Below are 22170 nucleotides of genomic sequence, written 5' to 3'. Positions count from 1 at the left end.
ATCATGTGTTGTCACACAGGTTTTAGGTATGACTGAGAAATGTTGAGCAAAATAGCTACTATTTTAACCTAAGGACCTATTTGACTTAACTGCACTTTAAATAGTTACAGTCTCTGTAGTGGTATTTGCAAGCCAGAGCAGACAAGAAGGACTTCAATAAATCTGAACCATAACCAGATATTGATATATCAGGCATGTTCTGACCTTAGCCATCCCGCTGATATCCCAACACACACACTACCTTCCCCTTCTTTCCTCCTGGCAGATCTGGAAAAAAGCCTCACCGTACAAGAAATAGTTCTGTTTGTTTGATCTTAACTCTATTTACAAAGTTTTGTTTTCCTTTAAACTCATTTAAACAACATGGCARTGGCATGCTTTAATTTCAGAGTTTCATTGTATTTGTCATGTAAAACAGAACAAATACTGAAAATATCCTCAGCTTGCTGGAACTTGGGAAAGTTCCAAAGTGAGCAATAACACAATACAAACAAAACTCTGATGCCACATTTCTAAAGGGGGCTGCACTTCCTATCTAACAGGTAACTGTAGTATCTGTACAAGTCCAACCTATTTAACTCTGTTGACTATAAGCATATAGTAATGATAAAAAAAGTATTTAACTGCTTAAGAGCTAAATCAGAGATACCAGCATCTGATTTTATTCACTGACCATTACATTTAAAGATTCTAGTTTTACCTGGAGATGTTAGAATTGGTTTTTAAAGAAGTCTAAGTCTAGATCTGTATTCCAAGTTCCAAGCCAGTCATGTTTTTGCACTGTCATAAATAARCTTAGAGGCTCTTGATGTTATCCTAACTCTCCAGAGTGTAATTCTGGTGAGCTTCCTCCAGCATGCTATTTTCACTGTCTATCTTTAGTTTATGTTAGTGTCTATCTATTCATAGAATCATAGAATCAGTAAAGTCAGAAGGGACCTCTGAAGATCATCTAGTCCAACCTCCCCACTCAGCAGGGTCACCTAGAGCAGGTTAGACAGGGTTGCATGCAGGCAGGCCTTGAAGATCTCCAGAGAAGGAGACTCCACAAGCTCTCTGGGCAACCTGTGCCAGTGCTCCGTCACTCTCATAGTGAAGAAATTCCCCCTCATGGTCAGGCGGAAATTCCTGTGCTTCAATTTCTGCCCGTTGCCTCTTGTCCTGTCACATGGGACAACAGAAAAGAGTTTGTCCCCATCCCCTTGACACCTGCCCTTCAGGTACTTATACACACTGACAGGATCCCCCCCTCAGTCTTCTCTTCCACAGGCTGAAGAGGTCCAGCTCTCGCAGCTGTTCCTCAGAGGGCAGGTGCTCCAGCCCTCGGATCATCCTCGTAGCCCTCCGCTGGGCTCTCTCCAGCACCTCCGTGTCTCTCTTGTACTGGGGAGCCCACACCTGGATGCAGTACTTGAGATGAGGCCTCCTCAGGGCTGAGGAGAAGGGCAGGATCACCTCCCTTGACCTGCTGGCAACACTCTTCCTAATGCACCCCAGCATACCATTGGCCTTCCTGGCCACAAGGGCACATTGCTGGCTCATGGTCAATCTGTCGTCCACCAGCACTCCCAGGTCCTTCTCGGCAGAGCTGCTTTCCAGCAGGTCAGCCCCCAGCTTGGACTGGTGCCTTGGGTTATTTCTGCCTAGGTGCAGGACTCTGCACTTGCCCTTGTGGAACCTCAGCAGGTTCCTCTCYRCCCAGCTCTCCAGCCTGTCCAGATCTCTCTGAATGGCAGAACAGTCCTCAGGTATATCAGCCACTCCTCCCAGCTTGGTAGCATCAGCAAACTCTGCTCCCTCATCCAGGTCACTGATGAGGAGGTTGAACAGGATGGGAGCCAGTACTGAGCCCTGGGGGACACCACTAGACACAGGCCTCCAACCAGACTCCACGCCACCAACGACGAGCCTCTGAGCTCTGCCCTTCAGCCACTTCTCAATGCACCTCACTGTGCACTCATCTAACCCACACTTGCTGAGCTTCTCTAGGAGGATGTTATGGGAGACAGTGTCAAAAGCCTTGCTGAAGTYAAGGTACACAATGGCCACTGCTCTCCCCTCACCTACCCAGGCAGTCATTCTGTCACAGAAGGCTATCAGATTGGTTAAGCATGATTTCTCCTTGGTGAATCCATGCTGGCTACTCCTGATCATGTTCTTTTCCTCCATATGTCTGGAGATGACATCCAGAATGAGGTGTTCCAGCACCCTTCCAGGGATGGAGGTGAGGCTGACCGGCCTATGGTTGCCTTGGTCCTCCTTCTTGCCCTTYTTGAAGACTGGAGTGACACTGGCTTTCTTCCAGTCCTCAGGCACCTCTCCAGTTCTCCAGGACCCTTCAAAGATGATGGAGAGTGGCCTGGCAACAACATCTGCCAGCTCCCTCAGTACCCATGGGTGAATCCCATCTGGGCCCATGGATTTGTGGATGTCTAGCCTGCCCAGAAGATCTCTAATCCTATCCTCCTCAACCAAAGGAAAGTCTTCCCTTATCTGGACTTTCTCCCTCACATCCAGGCTGCAGGATTCATGAGGGCTGTCCTTAGCAGTGAAGGCTGAAGCAAAGAAGGCATTCAGTAATTCTGCGTTCTCTGTATCCCTTGTCACCAGGGCCCCTGCCCCATTTAGTAGTGGGCCCACATTTTCCRCAGTCCTCCTCTTGCGACTGATATATCTGAAGAAGCCCTTCCTGTTGTCCTTAACATCCCTTGCCAGACTCAATTCCAACTGGGCTTTAGCCTTCCTCACCACATCTCTACATACTCTGACTGCATTCCTGTAATTCCCCCAAGTAGCCTGTCCCCTCTTCTACATTCTGTGTATTTTCTTCTTCTGTATGAATTTGGCCAAGAGCTCCTTGCTCACCCATGCAGGTCTCCTGCCCCTTTTGCTGCACTTCTTACTCATAGGGATGCGCCGCTCGAGCTTGGAGGAAGTGATGTTTGAATACTAGCCAGCTCTCCTGGACCACTCTTCCTTTTAGGGCCTTAACCCATGAGACTCCACCAATTAGGTCTCTGAAGAGCCTGAAGTCTTGCTCTCCTGAAGTCCAGGGTTGCAATCCTGCTTGTTGCCTTGCTATTTCTATAGYTGACTGTGGCCTGCACCTGGGAAACAACAGCCCCAGGCACCAGTACAGGCTGGGGGTTGGCCAGCTGGAAAGCAACTTGGCAGAGAAGGACTCAGAGAGTTGGTGCACAACAGGACATATGTACCCTTGCAATGTACCCTTGTGGTGAAGAAGGCCAACAGCATCTTGGGGTTGTGTTAGGCAGAGCGTTGCCAGCAGGTTGAGGGAGATGATCTACACTGCACTGGTGAGGCCACCACTGGAGTACTGGGTCCAATTCTGGGCTCACCAGTACAAGAAAAACATGGACCTATTGGATTGAGCCCAGTGAGGAACCAGTCATACAAGGAGAGGCTGTGAGAGCTCAGACTATATAGCCTGGAGAAGAGAAGGCTCAGGGGGGATCTTATCCCTGCTTATATATGCCTGATGGGAAGATATTAAGAGGGCAGGGCAGGGGTAGATTCCTCTCAGTTGTGCCCAGTGACAGGATGAGAGGAAATGGGCACAAAACAAAACACAGGAAATTCCATCTGAACATATGAAAACACCTTTTCACTGTTAGAGTGACTGAGCACTGAAACAGGTTGCCCAAAGAAGTTGTGGGGTCCTCATGCGTGTAGATACTGAAAACCTGACTGGACAATGCCCTGAGCAACCTGCTGGAGCTGACCCTGTTTTAGCAGAAGCTTTGGACTAGATGAGCTGGAGAGGTCCCTTACCACCTCAGGTGTTTGTAAGTCTAGGATTCTGTGCTTGCGTGCGAAGGGAATAGCCACAGCTGGAAAGAGACCAGAAAAGGGACTATTTGCTATTCCTGTCCTTTCCTAAGCCTGATCTCTTTATCCATGTAGCAAGGCCCTCTTACTGGAAATCAGGAGAGTAAACTCAGCATACACATACTCAGGTTGAAGAGAGAGTATCCTGTGAATGTAGAGGCATTGCACAGCATGTCTCTACTTGTGAGAAATTTGGGACAGTTTTGTTGAATCTTTCATTGCGACATTTACCAATGGCTCAAAACTCTTACTGTTTGTCATARTATTTTATGTATATATGGGTATAAAAACAGCAATAGAATTGGATTATTTTAGGGAATACCTTCGTACGAGCAGATTATTTTAAAGGGAGAGATTTGATTTAGATAAATTTCATGTAGGCTAACTCCTCCTTTCTAAGTTCATTAAAGAGAGCTTGCAGGAATCCAGTCTTAATCTTCTGTGTATTGTATAGCATTGTCTTATGCTGTCAAGCAGCTATGTTACTCCCCCTTAGATTCAGCAATAAGTAAATTGAGACGTACTTTCCACTAACTAGCTTTCCCCATGTGAATACTGGGAGGCCTGATTGTGGGGAGAAGCTGTTTTAAATCACCTGTGAGCATTTYAGTTAAACTGCTCCAAACTCTGCATAGTCACAGTTGTGTTAGTATGAGAAGTTTTTTCGTAGTTTATCATCTTAAATTAATTGGGACACTCTGAAGGAAGTGGGTCCACCATGGGRTTTGAACTGATCTAAACAAATTAGTTCATAAATAAGTTTACATAAATTAGCATAGTTTTACTAAGGAGATAGTTGATTTGTGTTTAAAGATGTCTTTGGGTATCCTACCTATAAGAACTGTGTAAGCTCTAGAAAATGAGACTGCTGGCCCAAGCAAGCTGRTGTTATTTTCTCTCTAATTTCTATGTACGATTTTACATGGCCCTGGATCACTAGGGGTAGCAAATCCAGCTGTGCATGTTGGACCATTGAGGTAGATAGAGCAAGGAGGATGAACAAAGTCAAGATGTTATACAGGGTACATGGAAGCAAGGAGTTAAATCCATGACCCTTTTGCTGAGACAGGAGTTTGCTGGGTACAGCAGCTACTTCATGTTAGGCTGAGCATTTCTGTTTCCAAACACCAAATTTGTACATGCGTTTTCATTTGCTCTTGCCCCCTTATTTTTTCTGGATTCATGGAGTCCAGCATTCCAGCAAAATAATTAGTAGCAAGAAAATTGAATGACAATAATTATGGTTTTCTAAATATGCCCATGCTGGTGCCCATACTTTGAGATTTAATACCACAGGTTTTTATTACATGGCTGCTCRTAATATTTTCTTTTAGTTGCTAAAGGCATGGGATGAAAGCTTTAAAAGTAATTTGAGGTTTGTTTGGTTGGTTCCTAAGGACTTAAACAAGGCCTTGTAAACCAGGGTCTCAACAGTGCAGCAGAGAATGGTGATAGCAACTGAGTTCAGCTATGATAAGCCTGTGTCRGTACTAAATTGATTCTAAAGAGTTTTCTGCTATCACATTTGCCCTAACATCAGGAGAGAAACAAAGGGGATATGTTCTAACATGAGTTCCCTCGTACTCTCCTCAGTTGAAGATACCCAGAGAATATTGGAACCAGCTCTTCCACATAATCCATATAGGATTTGACTGTTGCGGACAAATTCAGACTATAAGTAGGAATCTCTGCCTGCTGTAGAATGAAATGTAAAGGAAACACTAGGGGCTTTTTTGTGGGCTAAAACCTGCCTAGAGATGTCAGTCTTTTAGTAATGACTATAGAAAGTGATTAGGCTCTTCAATTAAGTGAGTAAAAAGTGCCTAAATCTGCATTTTGGTCTCCCAGTGCTTCAGTTCTGCACTTGTAAAATGTTCATTGCCTTCTCTGCCCAGCTCTCTTCATATGGGAGGCTTATAGAGAGTAAAAGTCCCTTGATTCAAATTGAGACATCTGTGCACAGCTGCAGTATAAAGAGTAATAATAGAAAAAWACATCACATATGCATTGATTCATTTGGGGGTCCCTAAAAGAGAAGAAGTAGTCTGATTATCAGGAGTCTCCTCCCTTTAGCTTTCATATTTCTAAAACCTACAAAACTGAATAATTCATTTAGCCTGTTCTTGCTTAATCATTTAAACTGCACATGAAAAAGTGTAGGAAAGCAGATGACTAAATAATAGCTGTGCATGTGCTCTTAGGTGTGGCAGTATCAATTCTTGAAGCTGACTCAGTAATCCAGGTTTCTCTCTTTCATTTATTCTGAGGTTAATGAATAACATTGTGGTAAAAACACATCAACCAGCTGTTTTCTTCATATGTAAACACACAGTCCAGTCTGCTTTGTACAYTGAATCAAATATATTTTTATTAGAGAAATTCTTTTCCTTAAAGGAAATCTTTTCCTTAAATATATTAGCTGTCAAATTCAGTAGTTCTGAAAAACAAAGGGATGAGTTTGTTAAAGGAGAACGTAACAGTAAATGCACTACGGAATTCATACGAGGAGCTAGGATCAAAAAATATTCAGAGAAGCTTGAGAACAAATTTGATTACTGAGTACGGAGATCAGCATTGTTGGGAAGAAGAGTCTTAAACGGTAGACACAGCTGCTTGTAAAAACTTGTTCTACATTTGTCGTATGCAGACTGAAACTTTCAAGCCATCAGTTTATGTTCAACTTTGAGGTAAGCATTTAAAACAGGGAARAAATCCAGTAAAAGTTTTTCAAATTTGTTGTAAACAAGGACTCACTTGCCTGTTGAAACCTCCTCAGGATTTGAATTCAGTTTGCTCAAAATCTGGTGTTTCAAGGGACTGAATTTAGTGCCAGATTGGGCACAAAGCTTTACTTGGATATATATATTCAATTACTTGAAAGAACTGTGACACTGGCTGTGCACTCGCTCTTTATTTTATTAAGCTGGACTGCACTCTTTCCACCAACTCACATACAATGTATGATGTTCCCTGTTTAAATAAAATCCATATTTAGAAGGGGTTTTATGCACTTTGCAATCTTTATCCTAAGACAGGTCCCTTAAGTAGATATATCTTCTAGGAGACACAGTTTGAGAAAGCCACAGATGTTTGGTGCGTGATATGTTTCTTTCTTTCCCTATGGTCCTTATAAAAAGGACAAGAAGATGGACTTATTAGAAGTGAGCTGATGACATGATGTAGTGAGTCTCTGGTTCATTGACTGTTATTACAGCTGTGCCCCATTACGTACTGGATACCTGCAACATGCTTGTTTTTTGAATGACATTTATCTTTTGAGTTTCAAACATTCCTGGCATAAATAAGGATTTTATGCTCTTCAAATGTGTTTTGCAATTTAGCCCAGAGGCTATTCAAGGATCATTTTAACTTGATAGCACTCCTCCTTTAGGGATATAAAAGGAAAGTGTTTTAGCAATGTCACTCCATGCATAGCCTGTTATTAGCTAGAGATGATCTGCATTCACAGCCTTTGATCCCTTTACTCTGAATGTCAAGGAAGTTATGCTGAGAATTCAAAGTTTGTGATGTACGTTGGTCTCTTCTCTGCGCAGTCTTTGTGTGAACACTCATGACCTTAGAGAAAGTCCAAAGGTGAAGTTTGTGGCTCAGCATGTTCCTCCAGCCAGTGTTTTTCACTTTTAATGCTGTTAGCTACCTACTTTACCTTTTTCAAAAGTCATAGTAGAGCTTTAATCATCCATCAGAGGATAATGGTAATTAAGAGTCCTAGATTTTTCTCTACTGCTTCTGTTACAATCTTTAACATAAGGTTGCATGTGGATTCTAATTTCATATCTTGGTTTAATAAAATAATAAAATTAGAGAAATACACATGAACAAGATGCTTAGCGTTCAATTAAATAATATTCCCTTGAACTTCTSTGTCCATGCTAGTATTTTGAATCATTGCTGAGAGAAATTATCTGCATTCCTCTTGATTGTAARCAAAAAACAATTTCCCTTGCTTCTTGAAGCTTCTCCGCAATTTCAAAGGTGAGGACTTAGAAAAACAAATGGAAATAAATGTTATCTGTTTCTTTGGGTTTGAAGGCTATGACCCCAAATTATTGGGGAAATTATTAATGCCTGTATTATCTAATATTTATTTAAATAACATTTAAATATAAAAATTATAATTTTGAAGTTATGCACCCTTTTGTGCTGGAATCTTCTTATACATGTAAGACCAAGTATATAAGCTGATCTGAGGCTGAGGATGTCATTCAGCTCATGAGGACAGATACTCTCTGAAGCTAATAGAACTTGTTCTGAACATCAAAGACTTCTTTTTTGTGCTAGTCCCATCTTCTCAGTGTGTGAAATGAGTGCCCTTAGAATTTGTTAGCTTGACACGAGAAATCCCTCAGGGAAGTCTGTTTTCTTTGTTTCTTTCTTCTTCTTACAATGTCTCATTCTAACGGAGTTTTCTTTTTAGCATTCTTTGTAAATTATGGTGCTATATAAAAAAACTGTTAAAAAACAAACAAACAACACTAAAATCACCAAAAAATCCAAAAAGAAAATGAAAGGAGACATGATCRCTTTCCAGGCCCGTTCCATCAAAGATATTCGTGTCCTAGCTAACCTTTGCAGAATCAATTGGTCCAAAGCCATCTCTGAACGTACCCAAGAATGACCGGCAATGGAGTTTGAGAAGGATTATTTCCATTTGCAGTGTTTTCTGACCRGGCTGAAAAACTCCAATGGAATTTCCGGACAGATTGGTTAAAGAGCTGAAATCACTTACCTGGGCACCCCTGTCTTCTTCAGTTTTAGATACCGGTATTCCTAGAGATGGTTCTTAAATATACCTCATGAACTGTGGATAGAATTTCTCTGGCAGAGATGATAAGTTTACTTTCATGGAAAGCAAAAGGCTACTTAGCATCCAACAGCTGATGTCACAGTCATGGTGAATAAATTATTCTTTGTGAAAACTTCACACCAGGAAACTTGAGGCTGTAACATACTATAAAGTAATATAACAATGGGGTAGGGAAGGCGAAGCAAAACTGTTTATTTTAAACTGATATGGTTTTAAAAACATTGAATGAAAAATATGAAGTATTGAGAAGCTCCCACCATCACCATCTCAAACAGAGAACAGAAAGAATAACATTTGTATTGTGAGTACCTTTGGGCTGAATCCTTATGAAAGCATATACTGCATTTCTCTCCTCTGAAATAACAGCTGTGAACACCATGGCACCATAATTTTCAGTTTCTGAAGTGAGTGCCTTGTGCAGCCTGATACTTCCCACATGGACATGGCGTTTCCATGATTTATTAAACACGTGTTAAACATATGAGTAAGTCTTAACATTGTTTGCTCTGTGGAAGGCATTTGTTATCTCTTTTAATAAAAAGAGGAAGAGATGAGAATGTGAATGTGCAACACATAATGAAGTTTGCATTTAATTTAAAATTTATTTGTAAGAGTAAGAAAGAAGCTCTGATAATCTCTTGTCCAGTGACAGCTGCTGCCCAGAAGGTTGCCTTTCTCTGCACTTGAGAGTGAAAGCRAGCAGCTGCCTTTTACTACAATTCCTGCTGAAGCTGCTTGTTTTCCCTTTTTCAGTTCGCAGCTCTTCCTTCTTTCCTTTGTGTCACCTGTGCAATGCCTGCAGTCACTCTGGAGTCTATAACCACAGGTTACAGGCCACTAGCTTCCAGATGTATTTGAGTACATCTGCCATAAGGCAGGAAGTCATCCATTATAATAATCGTGAATAAGCTAGTTTTTAAAGTGTGGGTTTTTTTACTGTGATTTAAATTTAACTTTATTTTGATTGAAGATCCAAATTAGATCTGTCCAAGAAAATAACACACACTATTTTTGTATATTAATGTATAATATACATTAATTTTGCTGTAAAAAGTCCCCACATGCATACCCCACTGTCTGTGTCAGGGCTGGAGAATACCTTTAGAAGGATTTTAAGCAAAAAGCTTGAGTTACAGCCAAAACCAGACTTTCTGAGAACAGAATGTGCTCCCATACGCAGCCTTGTATCATCCAAAGTTAACCTGCTTCTGTTTATCCTATCCACTTTGTTCTCTTTTGACTCRTGTAAACTCCTAGATCTTGACAGCCCTTGATAGTGGACCTTTTCACCCATTTCATTATTTCTATATTCAGCTAAGGGGCAACTTGGATTCAGTGTAAGGGTCCTGTACATTGGCATGGGCCTCTTGCTGTTGGCTTGACAGACTGCTTTATTCCTGATTCTGGTGACAAGAAAGGCGCACTCTCTTCTCTGACAGTCACTTAATGATGCTGTAGAATCAGATGACGTTTTACAGTGCAAGTCATAAAAATATATTGAGTCTGCTACARCTTAAAAAAAAGGTGCAAGAGCACATACAAAAGTACTATGCTAGTTTAACTACATATCCTGGAGATTAAAGGGCAAAAGGACTCTGTCTGCACACACATTCAAGAGGTGGGTAATTGTATCTGGAAGAGGAATGTGTAGAGTTTAGCAGGTTTCCAAAATGTTGTTAAAATGTAGCTGTTTCCTCCTTCTTCCAGAAGCCCTGTGAGGCACCTGACAACAAGGTCCTGACTGTGCCTTCTTTGGAATGTGCTTATGTGATTAACCTGGCAATTACTTGTTTTAGCAGAACAGTATATAGGGTGGCAGCATGTTTAACTGCACTTAATGAAGAAAGTAAATAATAACCTAAACAAAGAAGGTTTCAAATAGTGCAACTCCTGCTTTCTGTGAGTAATCTTCTATGACAAACAGTGGTTAGACGTTAGTCCACAGACTATGCATTAGTGATGTAAAGAATCCAAGGAGAAGGATAGGAGTTCATACAGAAATCATATATTAATATGATTGTGTCGTGGAGCTATGACGTCATCACACAGATTTGTGACTTGTTACTTATGACTATTTCACATGTTGAGCAGTAGTTAATAGTGGAATGGTAGAGTAAGTCCAAAAGTACAAGGCTGGCTCAGAAAAACTCAGCTGTTGGGATCTCCACGTGTGGATGAAATATATATGTGAAGCATTATTAGCCATGCTGGACTGAACTAAACACTGCATGGGTGCCTAATGCTTGTACCAGGGTAAGTCCTTTCACATACCTTTATTTTATGAATGTGACTCCAGTTTTCTAGAGAAACTATCTCTAAGGGAAAGATCAGTTTATGCAATCAAACATTGATCTTTCCACTTTGACTTGTAGAATAGCTTTTGTGATTTGAATTTCAGAGATTTGGGGTTGGGTCTCAGTGGATCCTAGCATTAGAGGCTACAGATTTAATTCTCAGATTATGGTCTTAATTTATTTACTATTCTTGCTTCTATATTACCCTCTAGGGGCATCATGAAAGCAAAGTTATACATTATATCGAATGAAAATACCAGGATTAGATTTAAACATCATATTTCTATAAAACGAAATAATGAACATATTCAACAGTGTGGAAGAAGTTGCAATTTAGGTAATAGAGTTGGTTCTGTTGGCTCAGATTATGTTCTTGAGCACCATCTTTCCATATAACTTGGAATATTTTCATCTCTGATGTTGATAGCTGGTTGCGACTGGAAGCTGGAGGTGAGCAAACTATGGTAATTTTAGAATGAAATCCTGGAGGACTCTACCAGGCTTTCCTTAAAATTTAATTTGCCGATCTAGAGACCAAAGCAAGGAACGACATGACTCTAAATATTTCAGCAGTTGTACACACATGGCTTCCCAGAATTAATACTGAATTCTCTGTCACAGAACAGGGAATTTTCTTCMAGTGTGTACATCTGCAGGCCAGTCACATATGAAAACAATAACCACAGAATAAGAAAAAGTCAATAAGGAGATTTATGTACAGCTGCTATTAAACTGGAGGAAAACAGATGATCTGTTGGGGTCAGTTTCTCTGGGAAATCAATTTGAGCAGAGTTTTATTGTCCTCTCTGCTACATCCTTCATGTTATTTCCTTGCACCTTTAATAGTCATGAGTGAGGAGGTTTTTACACTTGTGAATCTAAGCTCCCTGGATCATTGCATTCGTTAGCTTTTCAACATCCACATTCGCAGTTGCCGCAAATGCTACCTAACAACATTGAGTGCTCAAAGTACATTTCCCCTTGTAACTCTAGGGAGTTTTGAATGTTCATATTAACTGCTTAAACTAGTCATAAGCCAGTTAGACTGTAGTACCATATAAATAATAACCATCTGAGGCATAAAAATGGCTCTGTGTGCATTTCATATGACTGTTGAGAATAAACATTTTTTTTCTTACAGAAGATGGCTTAACCTCTCAGGTTATACCCACATATGAAGTTAATTATAAAAAGTGTATATAAAAAAAAAGTTATAAAAAGTAAAAAAAAATAATGAGGAAGTTAAAAGTATTAATTCATTGATCAGAACAGCAATAAAAAATTAAATACATGGAGATATATGATGGTTTATTCAACAGTCACTGAAATGGTGTTTATTCAACTTTTTAGTGTAAAAAAATACTCTCCTTTTTACCTTGAAACAAGGGTTTCCTGAATGGTAAATTAATCTAGCGTGTTGATGTTGATACATTAATAATGAAGATAATTTCAAATAATTTCTTTCTTTTTGTGTAAAAATACCTTTATGTTGTGCCATTTTTTGCTAGACTTAGAAAATTATTTTGACAAYAGGAGCTGCAGCCATTTAAAATACTTGTTCTAGCATTCTGTTGTTGCACAGTCTAATTGTCTTTTACTTGAAGAAAGAAAAATCCTGGAAGTATGATGAAAAATAGATATTCTAAACGTGAAGTACCTCTGTTCCTTTCTGTAGCATGCTTTTGACTTTAATCTTGTCGTACTGCAGTTATTTAATGGTCTTCAGGAAACAGGAAGCTCTCAGGCTCCCTCTTCCTCATTCAAAGGACTGAAGACTATATACATTACTGCTTATGGTGGCATCTTCATTGWTTAAGGGTTTATAATGTTAACTTCCTTTGATTTCTATTCCTCTCTTTTCTGGACTTTCAGATTCTGCAAAGGAAATAGTAGAATACTGTAGCTCAGCCATTCTGGTGAGAGGGAAGGATTAGTTGTTATGGAACAACTTGTAGAAAATGTAGGCTCCTTTGGGCCAGAAATAGTTGTTCTGACGTTGACGTACCTTCAGTGAGTTAATTGCAACTAGCCCTTTTCTGCTTCAGAGGACATATTCAAGAACACTCAAGGAAATAAAATAAAGGAAAATAAATATATATCTCAAGACATAGTTTATACTTTTTGATTTATTAACCTATATTCTAGGGGTATGTACAAAAAAAGATTAATTCCACAGTTAAATGTCAAGACACTCAGAACCTGAGGTGAGGGCTCAGGTCACAAAAGCATTTCTATTGTAATATGACTACCCTTATGCAGGAAAATACATTCATATAGGTCACCTTAACTTCTACCATGTCTCCAGCTACCAACTCGATTGTCTGAAGTAGATTTGAGCAAAGCAGTGTCCTGAACAAGATGATTTGTTAAATTAGGGTTCAGGGATCTTTCATACCTATGTCTGACAGATGCAGTAGAAAAATAAAAATGTTTGAATTCAGATTTGAAACTGTAACAGTCCAGTTTCTTGAAGACCRACAGGGAAAGCTTATGCCACATGCTGTGCTGAAAATTTTTGCCTGTATCTTCTCTTGGTCTAACAAAGGGCCACTGGCTCATGTTCTTCTGTTAATAGAGGAGTCAGTTCTAGACATAAGCAAAGAAACAGTTTAGGGTGTATGGACAAAGACCTCAGTGGTACAGGGGAGCAGAATAGCCAGGTGACCTCTGTCTCTTTGCTTATATTGGAATATGCTTTGGGAAAGCCAGTGCTGGTGCTCTGGCTGTCACTGAGCAGTACTTCTCTTCCCTCTGCCAGTGGGGGAAACGCAAGCCTGGTTACTGGGGATGCTTAGTTTAAGATTTATCCTTTTCCCCTGCTACTCCTCTTCTTGCAGAAGGAACATCCTGGCACTGAGCTCATCCTGGAAGCAAAGGAGTTCAATTCTGTATGTGTTTGGAAGAGCCCAAAGCCTGAAATAATGCTAGAGGGGGATCAGCATCTAGAAGAGACTCTTCTGAGGGATGTCCAGGGATGTTTWGTGCAACAGAAATGAAGAGAGACATCAAAGTCAATTACTGCTTGTAAAATCCAAAGTGAATGCACAGAGGTGATGGGAACAGTAGCAAAATATTGAAATCTATTCCACAATATTGGATGTTTATTTGTAACATCAGATATGCTTCAAAATTAAAATGCTCAGATGATACACAAGGTGATAAAAAATGGTTAAACAAGATGTTAAAAGGTAGTATATAGGATGATTTWAAAAAATAAATTACAAATATCTTCCCCTCTGAACATGAGTAGTGTGACTTATCCTCTAGAAATAGGTAGTCCACCACTGAAATGTCTGGAAAAAACATTTATGCACTCAAGGTTAATGCTTTAAGACTGGGTAATTTCTGTCACCATTATAGTCAAAGTAAGCTGGCTTAAACRTATTTAGAATATATACTGTCATAGAGTCAAAGGTTCAGAAGCTGGCGGAATCATCTGGTGGAGCTCAGATCTGTTCTATGCATAGAATTAAAAGTCCATGAAACTTTTTGTTCACAGTGATTCTCCAACTCCCCTCYGTTTGCCTATGGAATGGGATGCTCTCTCTTTTAAGCACTACGTATGTACAATTTCTAAGCAGATTTGGAAACCCCAAGGCTTAGAAGAGCTATATGAACATTTTATAATGTTATTGATAACTGAAGAGCGGCCACTTTTCTGATAAACTGCTATGAAATATGTTATTGGTAGGATCTGCAAAGATGTGTGTATATGAGCTTAAAATAATTAATACTGTGTTAGAAGAAAGCTTTTTTAAAGCACATCTGTATTTTAGCATATAAGATCATTTCAGCCAGAGAGCATGTTATAGCGCAAATTACCATAATTTATTAGGGGGAAAAGCCATTTCTGTTAATCATATATTAATTATTCATAAAATCTGTATTAATGTTACCTTAATGGGAAGTGTTACCAGCTGGAGTACTGGGCTTGGCACTCTGTTCAAATACAAAAAATGATAAATAGCCTGACTTATAAAAAAGACATAAAAATGACTTCCCAGAGCATGGAGGCAGCAAGCCACGACTATATGAGTTAACATAAAGCTGGCTATGGTAGAGCAGTCCAGCCAGTTAGCCACTTGATATTTTGGCTCCAGCAGTGGTTTGCACCTAAGTCTGAGTGGAGTTACAGAAGGATTTTCATTACAAACCAGTACTGTATACCTTGCCCTAATACTTTTCAGCAAGCATAGATCTAGTGAGTCTGAATAAAATCAAGAGGCTCTTTCCCATTTCACTCAAAAAAAACCCGAAACACTAAAATCTGAATTCAGTAATGTAACTTCAGGATAAATTATTCCTGTTGGAAAAAATAGAGGATTTTCTTCCTTAATGTTTTTCCTTTTCAATGTTTTAGGGAAGGTATTTCAAACTGGGTGGCACGTAAAAATGTTTTTCAGAGTATGTGTGGCTCTTTCTGCCYGGAGCGGATATGAGAGTGTGTATATACATACGTGCTTGTGTGGGTGGATGCAGCTTTCTCCAGTCAATTAAAGGAGGATGTCAACATTTAGATTGTGACTCAAGACTAGAAAACATACTTTGATGAAGTTWAGCAAAATCAAATATAGCATGCTTTTTTAAAAAAATATTGTTTAAATTAGAACTGTTTTTTTTTTTTTCTGGCTTTTGGAAGATCTCTTGTAGGAATGAAAACYCAAACACAAAGAGCACTGGTTAGTGCATGCAAATGTGTAATGCTTGAAAAGTACAACTAGTTTTTATATGAACAGTAAAAATTTCATAAGATTCAGCTGAAATTAAGTTGTTTAGATCAGCTAGTGCCTTTTTATTAGGATAGCACAATGTGAACTTATAAACACATTTGTTTTACACAGTAAGATAAAARGCTATTAGTAAAAGAATTTTAAAAAATGACAGTTACAACCTTTAATGTGTGATCTGCAAGTTATCTTCTGATGAAGCTTGGCCAAAACCATGAAAGAGAGGCATTTGGAGTGGGAAGCCAACCCAAAAGAAGGAAGGAAAAATTCTTTTGCATATCCTCAGTGAGTCYAGGAAACCTACGCGCTGTTCCAAAACCAGGCCTAGAACTGGGTGGTCTAAAGACAAAATGATCTTAGAGAATCGTAGATAATGATGATTTTCTTTTCCAGAAACACTGAAGATACTTCCAAGTTTTAGGTTGTGGGTGAATTTGTGGTATGCAGTTGATTGTCATGCCTAACTGTGATTAATACAGATCAGGAATGAGATTATTTTGCAGTTTAGATTTTAGCTTTTTTCCTTCGAATTTCATTTTCAAAGAAATGTGGTAGAGAAATAGTGTATATATTTGTATCTGGGGAGCCTACCACATAATATTATAAAAGAGGCTTTACTGATCATTACTAGCTGYGGATAGCAGGAACTCCTTGTGCATAATGCACTCCAGCACTGTTTTACAGTTGTGTATGAAAATGTTATCAGAGTTCTGCAGGGTCTGGTAATAATAATACTTCAGCATTACAACAAGTAGGTAGTACTGTTATTTTGTTCTCTTTTTAATGTATCAAATGTTTTCCATTGCTTACGCTGTAGTAGCAGATTGAAACCATCTACCATCTTGCTGCTAGTCCATCCATCTAACAGAAAATCTGGGTTCGTTTTCCTTCGGGCCAGTACGCTTTAAGGCATGTGTGCCAGGACTATAATCCAGCTGCTGAATGTTGACACAAATCCAGACCTATGCTCATGAACCTTTTAAACAGAAAAAATGTTCTTTGCCAAGGATTAGAACAGAGATAAACTCAACTCTCTTCCCTCCTCTCTCCACTCCTTTACAGCTCCATCCCCCATCACAATAATTAGGAAAGACCGGACATCCAGGAACAGTGTGTCTCTGTCTTGGCAAGAACCTGAACATCCAAATGGGATCATCTTGGACTACGAGGTCAAATACTATGAAAAGGTGGGAAGAAAGATTGAAATGGGGGGGGGGAGGAGGTTGTGCTCATACTATTCTAATGAAATTATTACATCTTTCCTGTGTTAAGGATTCAGAGACGCTCCTATTCACTTGCGTTCCTTCTCAGTGGTGCTAAGTGTTAAAACTATTTAATTTTTAGCAAGGAGGTCATCCTGAATATATGAAGTGAAACTATTAAGCAGTGCTGTCTACCAAATTCATCACAAAATGCTTCAGAACAAATATAGAAATAATACAGAGAAGATATAAACATCTTTCCCCCCTCCCCGATTACAGTGTATTTACTGAGTTCTATTGTGCTGACAGTGTTTATACATTACTTTGTCAGCGTTCATAGATTCATGTGCTTCCCTGTAGCACAAAGATGATCTGGAAAAGAGGCAGACTATCCTTTTAGTGAATAGTTCACACTGTGGAACATCCCACTTCTCATGAATAGCTGAATTCTTGATAACATGTATCTAAATAACTGCAAACCAAGGAAAATCTGCCATTGAGTAAGTTCTGTTTTACTTTTAAATTCTCTTYTACTTCCAAAGTATAGAAGTCAGGCTTATACCTCGTATGTACCAGGTAATACTTAGAAACTGGTATCCACAGCTATTCAGCTGGCCTTTAGAAAGCTTCCTCATGAAACTTTTCAGTGGGACAGTGTAATATTGATAGTCCATTAATAAGCCATCTGATTTTGGAGGATTTTTGATGAGCACTTGAACTTTGACAGAACTTGGTAAAAATCTAAGTGGACACAGTATTACTGATAAAAGGGAGGAAAAAAGCTTCCTAAATCATTTTGGTTTATTCTTGTTTTAGAAAGCAGTAGCTTTTAGATGGTCTTTCTATTGCCAGTTCACTTTGTGCTTTTTCTATTAATTTCAATGAGGACAGGATCAAGTCCAGATCTTGGGTYTGAGGAGAAGTAAAGGAGAACCAGTCATAAATCAGTCAGTAGTATCAGAGATATTACTTTTCAGTAGGAAGTATTTCATAGTCAAAGAGCTATTTGCATCGCAAAGAGCCTACATCTGAAATACCCCAGAACTTCAACCTGTTTTCCATGGGCTGGAGTATTCATTTCCATTATTATCCACTTCATTTGAGACCTACGTGGCTGCTCTTGTTGCTGTTGGCTGTAACTTTGTTTCTGGAGACCTGTGGCAGCCTCTTCTCAACCTCATCTCCAGTCTTTGCAATTGGAACGCCTTTCCTGAGACTGTTCGGTGGGCTGTAGGATATAATACTCAACAGCGTTGCTTATCGTAGTGTTAGATTAATTTGGGGGTAGTCACTCCCAAGGTAGAGATTTTTTCCCTGTGTGAGCATTTCATTCATTTTGAGTGAATGACTGAGTGGTTTTGTGTGTTTGTTTTTTTTCAGTGTTTTAATCGTGGTTCTACACTGAAGTTGACTTGCTTTATTCGATGCAATTGTACCTTCCAGTACTATTGTATGCACAGACTGAGCATGTGGCTGCTATTCCCAGTGTGTCTATCCTGCCTTATGAAGCAGTCGGTCTTGCAGAGAACGGGTTGATACAAGACAGCTTTATCAGACAGCCAGTCTTCTGAGGCTGATCTTGCACATGTGTTTCTTCCCTTTGAAGTCTCTGATCAAGAGTTCGTATGCAGCAGACAGCTTTCTTAAAGCAAAGAACCGACTGCTTAACAACAACAGCCAGACCATTTAGAGCAAAAGGGTTTTTAAAAAACAACCCCCTGACACCCATGTTTTTAATGTGTGGTTTGCAGCCCCTTAGGGAGTCGGAAGCCTATTCCTCGGGGTTTGTGAAAGGTAACTAAGAAAAGCAAATCTGTTGTCAGGAGGCTTTAATCCACCGTGCTTTTTAAGTCTGCAAATTGAAAAAGGTTGAAAAGTACTAATCTACACATGTTAAACTTACCTAAAGGCAGGCCAGCCTGTACTGGATTAGTACTCTTCGTTCGTCGGASAACTTAGAAAGATGCAGCTTGTCAGGCTGAGATCTGTAAGCAGCCCCTTCTCGCACCTCCTTTTTGAAATAAGTGTGTTCTTTGTAAACTGATCCAGTCTTTCTGATTTTCTGCTTCCGAAATCATCTTGGTCCTGTCCGTCTTGAAAACAGTGCTGTTAAGTGGCAGGTGCCAGGAAATAAGGCTTTCCCAGTTAGCAGTCTGGGTATTTCTCCTGACAAGTCTTACGTGATTGCTGGTAGGTGTTTCACGTTAAGCCGTTGTTTCCTTTCCTGCTTGTTTTTACTGCCAATACCTTTCCTAATTATTCATGAAGTAATACATACAGTGTTAATAGATTATTACAGGTCAGTCCAATTCTGTTGTGCACCTTCTCCATGCAAATTTTTGCTTGACTTTGTTAGGCTTCCAAGAACAATTGTTATTCATGGACAACTAAATGTTATTGACGTAAATGTTAAGCTAAATTTGGAACAGAAATCGGACTTCCCTTATCTAAATGATAACATCGTGTAGTTTATCTTGTGCATTACAATGGCATAAAGTATGTGAAAAGTATTTATTTTCTGCAAGTTCAATTAACCTATTTAGGTTTTTTCACCAGCAATTTCACTTGTGTAATCAAGAAAAATAAAGCTTTTTGTGATCTTTCTAGGTAAGTTAGAGGCTACAGTTGTAGTAAACTATTTTAACTTTTTGAAATTCACCTATTGAGTTTTAATACATAACACTACGAAATGGGAGTGACAGTTTTTATGATCCATTGGTGGGAATAGAATTGTATTTACTATAAAACCAAAGCATGGTTATGAGGCTATTCAGCTAGGTACCAGGTATTCAAAATATATATAAAAAAGAAAGTCCTGTTTCAAATACAAAACTGAATAGTAGGTGGAACGTAGGCATTTATATTGTATGGTAAGACATAATATTTTATGTTGTTAAAGGCAGTACAACAGTCAAAGTGCACCATATAGCAGAAATCAACTTCAAAGGTCTCAACTTCCCAACTGTTCTCCTAATACGTATTTCTTATACAAGAAGATACTMTCTTTCATCATTTTTCTTTCTCATACAGTTGTGTTCTGTGGAAGGATCTTACCATGCATTGATACGAAAAAAGTTGTCTTCTAAATACCACACATATGAAGTATTCATTTCTTCATTTAAATATATGGGTAACAGTTAGGATAACTAAATTGCATGCACTGTATTAAGCTGAAGTTTTATTCCAAACAATGGGTAAAATTTAATTGCAGCCTTGTGTTACTAAAGCAGGTTTGCATTTGCCATCATTGAAATCACCTGCTCAGCAGGTTGATTAAAACAAATGAATAAATAATTATGTCCAGTTTGTGATCTTTCTGAGGCTGAAAAAGTAAACTGTATGCAAATATATTAGCTGCTTTTAAACTCTTATTATTGTGTGTATTGGCTTGGAGGGTAGGCCAGGTATTCTCCATGAGTTTTCTGAGAACAGAGTTTTCTGTTTTTTGATGAACAGTTCATACCCAGCATGAAGAGGAAACAATATTGCAACTGGATTTTTCTAAGACATATAATATCTTTTTAGCCTGGCAAGTGTACAAGCTGCAGCTGACATGTACAATGTTCTTCCTCATATAATATAAACACTTACAGTACTATCTGAAACAGGACATACCATTTGCTGTCACTAGCACTGCCACTATATTAAATATATCCAAAATACGACTTTTGTAGAACAGAGATTAAAAATTTAAAATTTCCTATGTATGAGACACAGTAGTAGGATTTTCTTCCCATTAGAGATTGTGTCTAGTAAACTATAAAGAAATATTCAAGAAGAATATACATTGAGCATCCAATTTCAAATTCATCATCAAACTGAGTGTTTGATTAAAGTTCTGCTTGGCAAAGACTGGCTCTCCTTTTTGTGTATTCCTTCTGCTTATGGCAGCTATAGTGCTGTATCTCTGAAGTTTTACTTCATCCGTAGGAAAGATAAACTTGGGCTTTTATGTGGTGTTTCACTGATATGATTGCTATTAACATAAAAAAATGACTTAGAAAATCTGTGCCTAAAAAGCTTACTGTAAACTAAGATACTGTGACATCCTCCATACCATTGTTTTAAACATTTATTTTCCAAGTTCCATTGAGGATTATTAGCAGACGTGGCCATGACCATATATTCCCTTGCAGGTATGTATCTGCACAAAAAGGAAATGTTTGCATTTTGTAAAAGCAGCCTGAAGTGAGATCAAAATGAATGTCCAGTCATAACATACACAAAAGATTTTGTATTTTAAAGATAAGATTGTTATGTCTTTGAAATTAGAATAGTATTCAACTGAATGATGAGGTAGTAAAAGCAAAGTCTGCAAATTAAAATACTAGGCTTTTGTTACTGCAAAAATACCTATTTTAGAGAAACCTGTTAGCTCCTGAGAATATCTTCCTGAAAACTTTTTCCCCCCAAAGTACAACTTTTTCAGAGAAGGATCAAAAAACAATAGTGTAAAAAATCTAATACTGATTTCCTTTTCATCCATAATGTGCAGAGAACAGCTCATGATGTAGGCTTTTGAAGTAATTCTTTGAAGAATAGGTCTATTTCATCCCATTTAAGGTTTTGATTCTGGATGGTAACTTTTAGGTACAGGCTTAGCATTTTTTTTTCCARTGTGTTTACCAATGTACATAATGTTAAATACTGTGTGCAGAATCTGGTAATTTCCTTGACTATAGTGTGAATATCTCTGGTTCTGTCTGTATTAGAGATCGCCAAGAATGGGATACTGAGGTTCTTTAGCATGAAAGTGAATAGTTYCCAGTGTCAGCCTAGCAACTTGGACTATGCCTAACTTTTGTACGTTAGACAGCACTGCAGACCAAACAGAGTAAAATAGCTCTAGTCACTGTTCATATAGTTCCTATGAAGGATGAGCTGACTCTGACAATCAGAATACGCAGAATATGTTCTAACCTCACTGCAGGTGCCTCCGCACTAAGTATACTATTGTCAAAGTCAGAAGCGCAGCAGCTTGCAAGCAAATACCGTATCATAAAACATAGGAGAAATCAGGTGAGACTCTTTGCATTCAACATAGATTAAGTCCAATTCAACCTTCAACCAGGCAAAACTCTGGTGTATTTTAGACTGTTCAAAGCAACAAGGCAACATATGAAACCCCCCAAACCTCCAAAATAAAAAATGGTCATCGTTGTGAACCTAACCAACTGAGATTCGCAGTTCCCCACGTGTGTGGCTACTGTCCAAGATTTTCCCTGAGGCAGTTCCAGCTGCCATTTTTAGGAGGCCCAACTGCTCTTTTG

General features: G+C 38.9%; 1 protein-coding gene across 2 annotated transcripts in view; it reads left to right on the top strand.

The window, feature by feature from the left end:
- Positions 1-22170, top strand: part of EPHA3 (EPH receptor A3) — a 230290-nt gene that overhangs the window by 157188 nt on the left and 50932 nt on the right. For both annotated transcript variants that reach the window (XM_085304912.1, XM_085304911.1), the window contains exon 6: positions 16761-16885. In XM_085304912.1, the coding sequence (XP_085161038.1) occupies positions 16761-16885 (125 nt within the window). The remainder of the gene's footprint in view (positions 1-16760; positions 16886-22170) is intronic.

The sequence above is a fragment of the Rhea americana genome, unplaced genomic scaffold (assembly GCF_003343005.1).
Source record: "Rhea americana isolate MKP2758 unplaced genomic scaffold, rheAme1 scaffold_213, whole genome shotgun sequence".
NCBI classification, from domain to species: Eukaryota; Metazoa; Chordata; class Aves; order Rheiformes; family Rheidae; genus Rhea; species Rhea americana.
The sequence above is the reverse complement of the archived record's forward strand: the minus strand, read 5'-3'. Positions and strand labels throughout refer to the sequence as shown.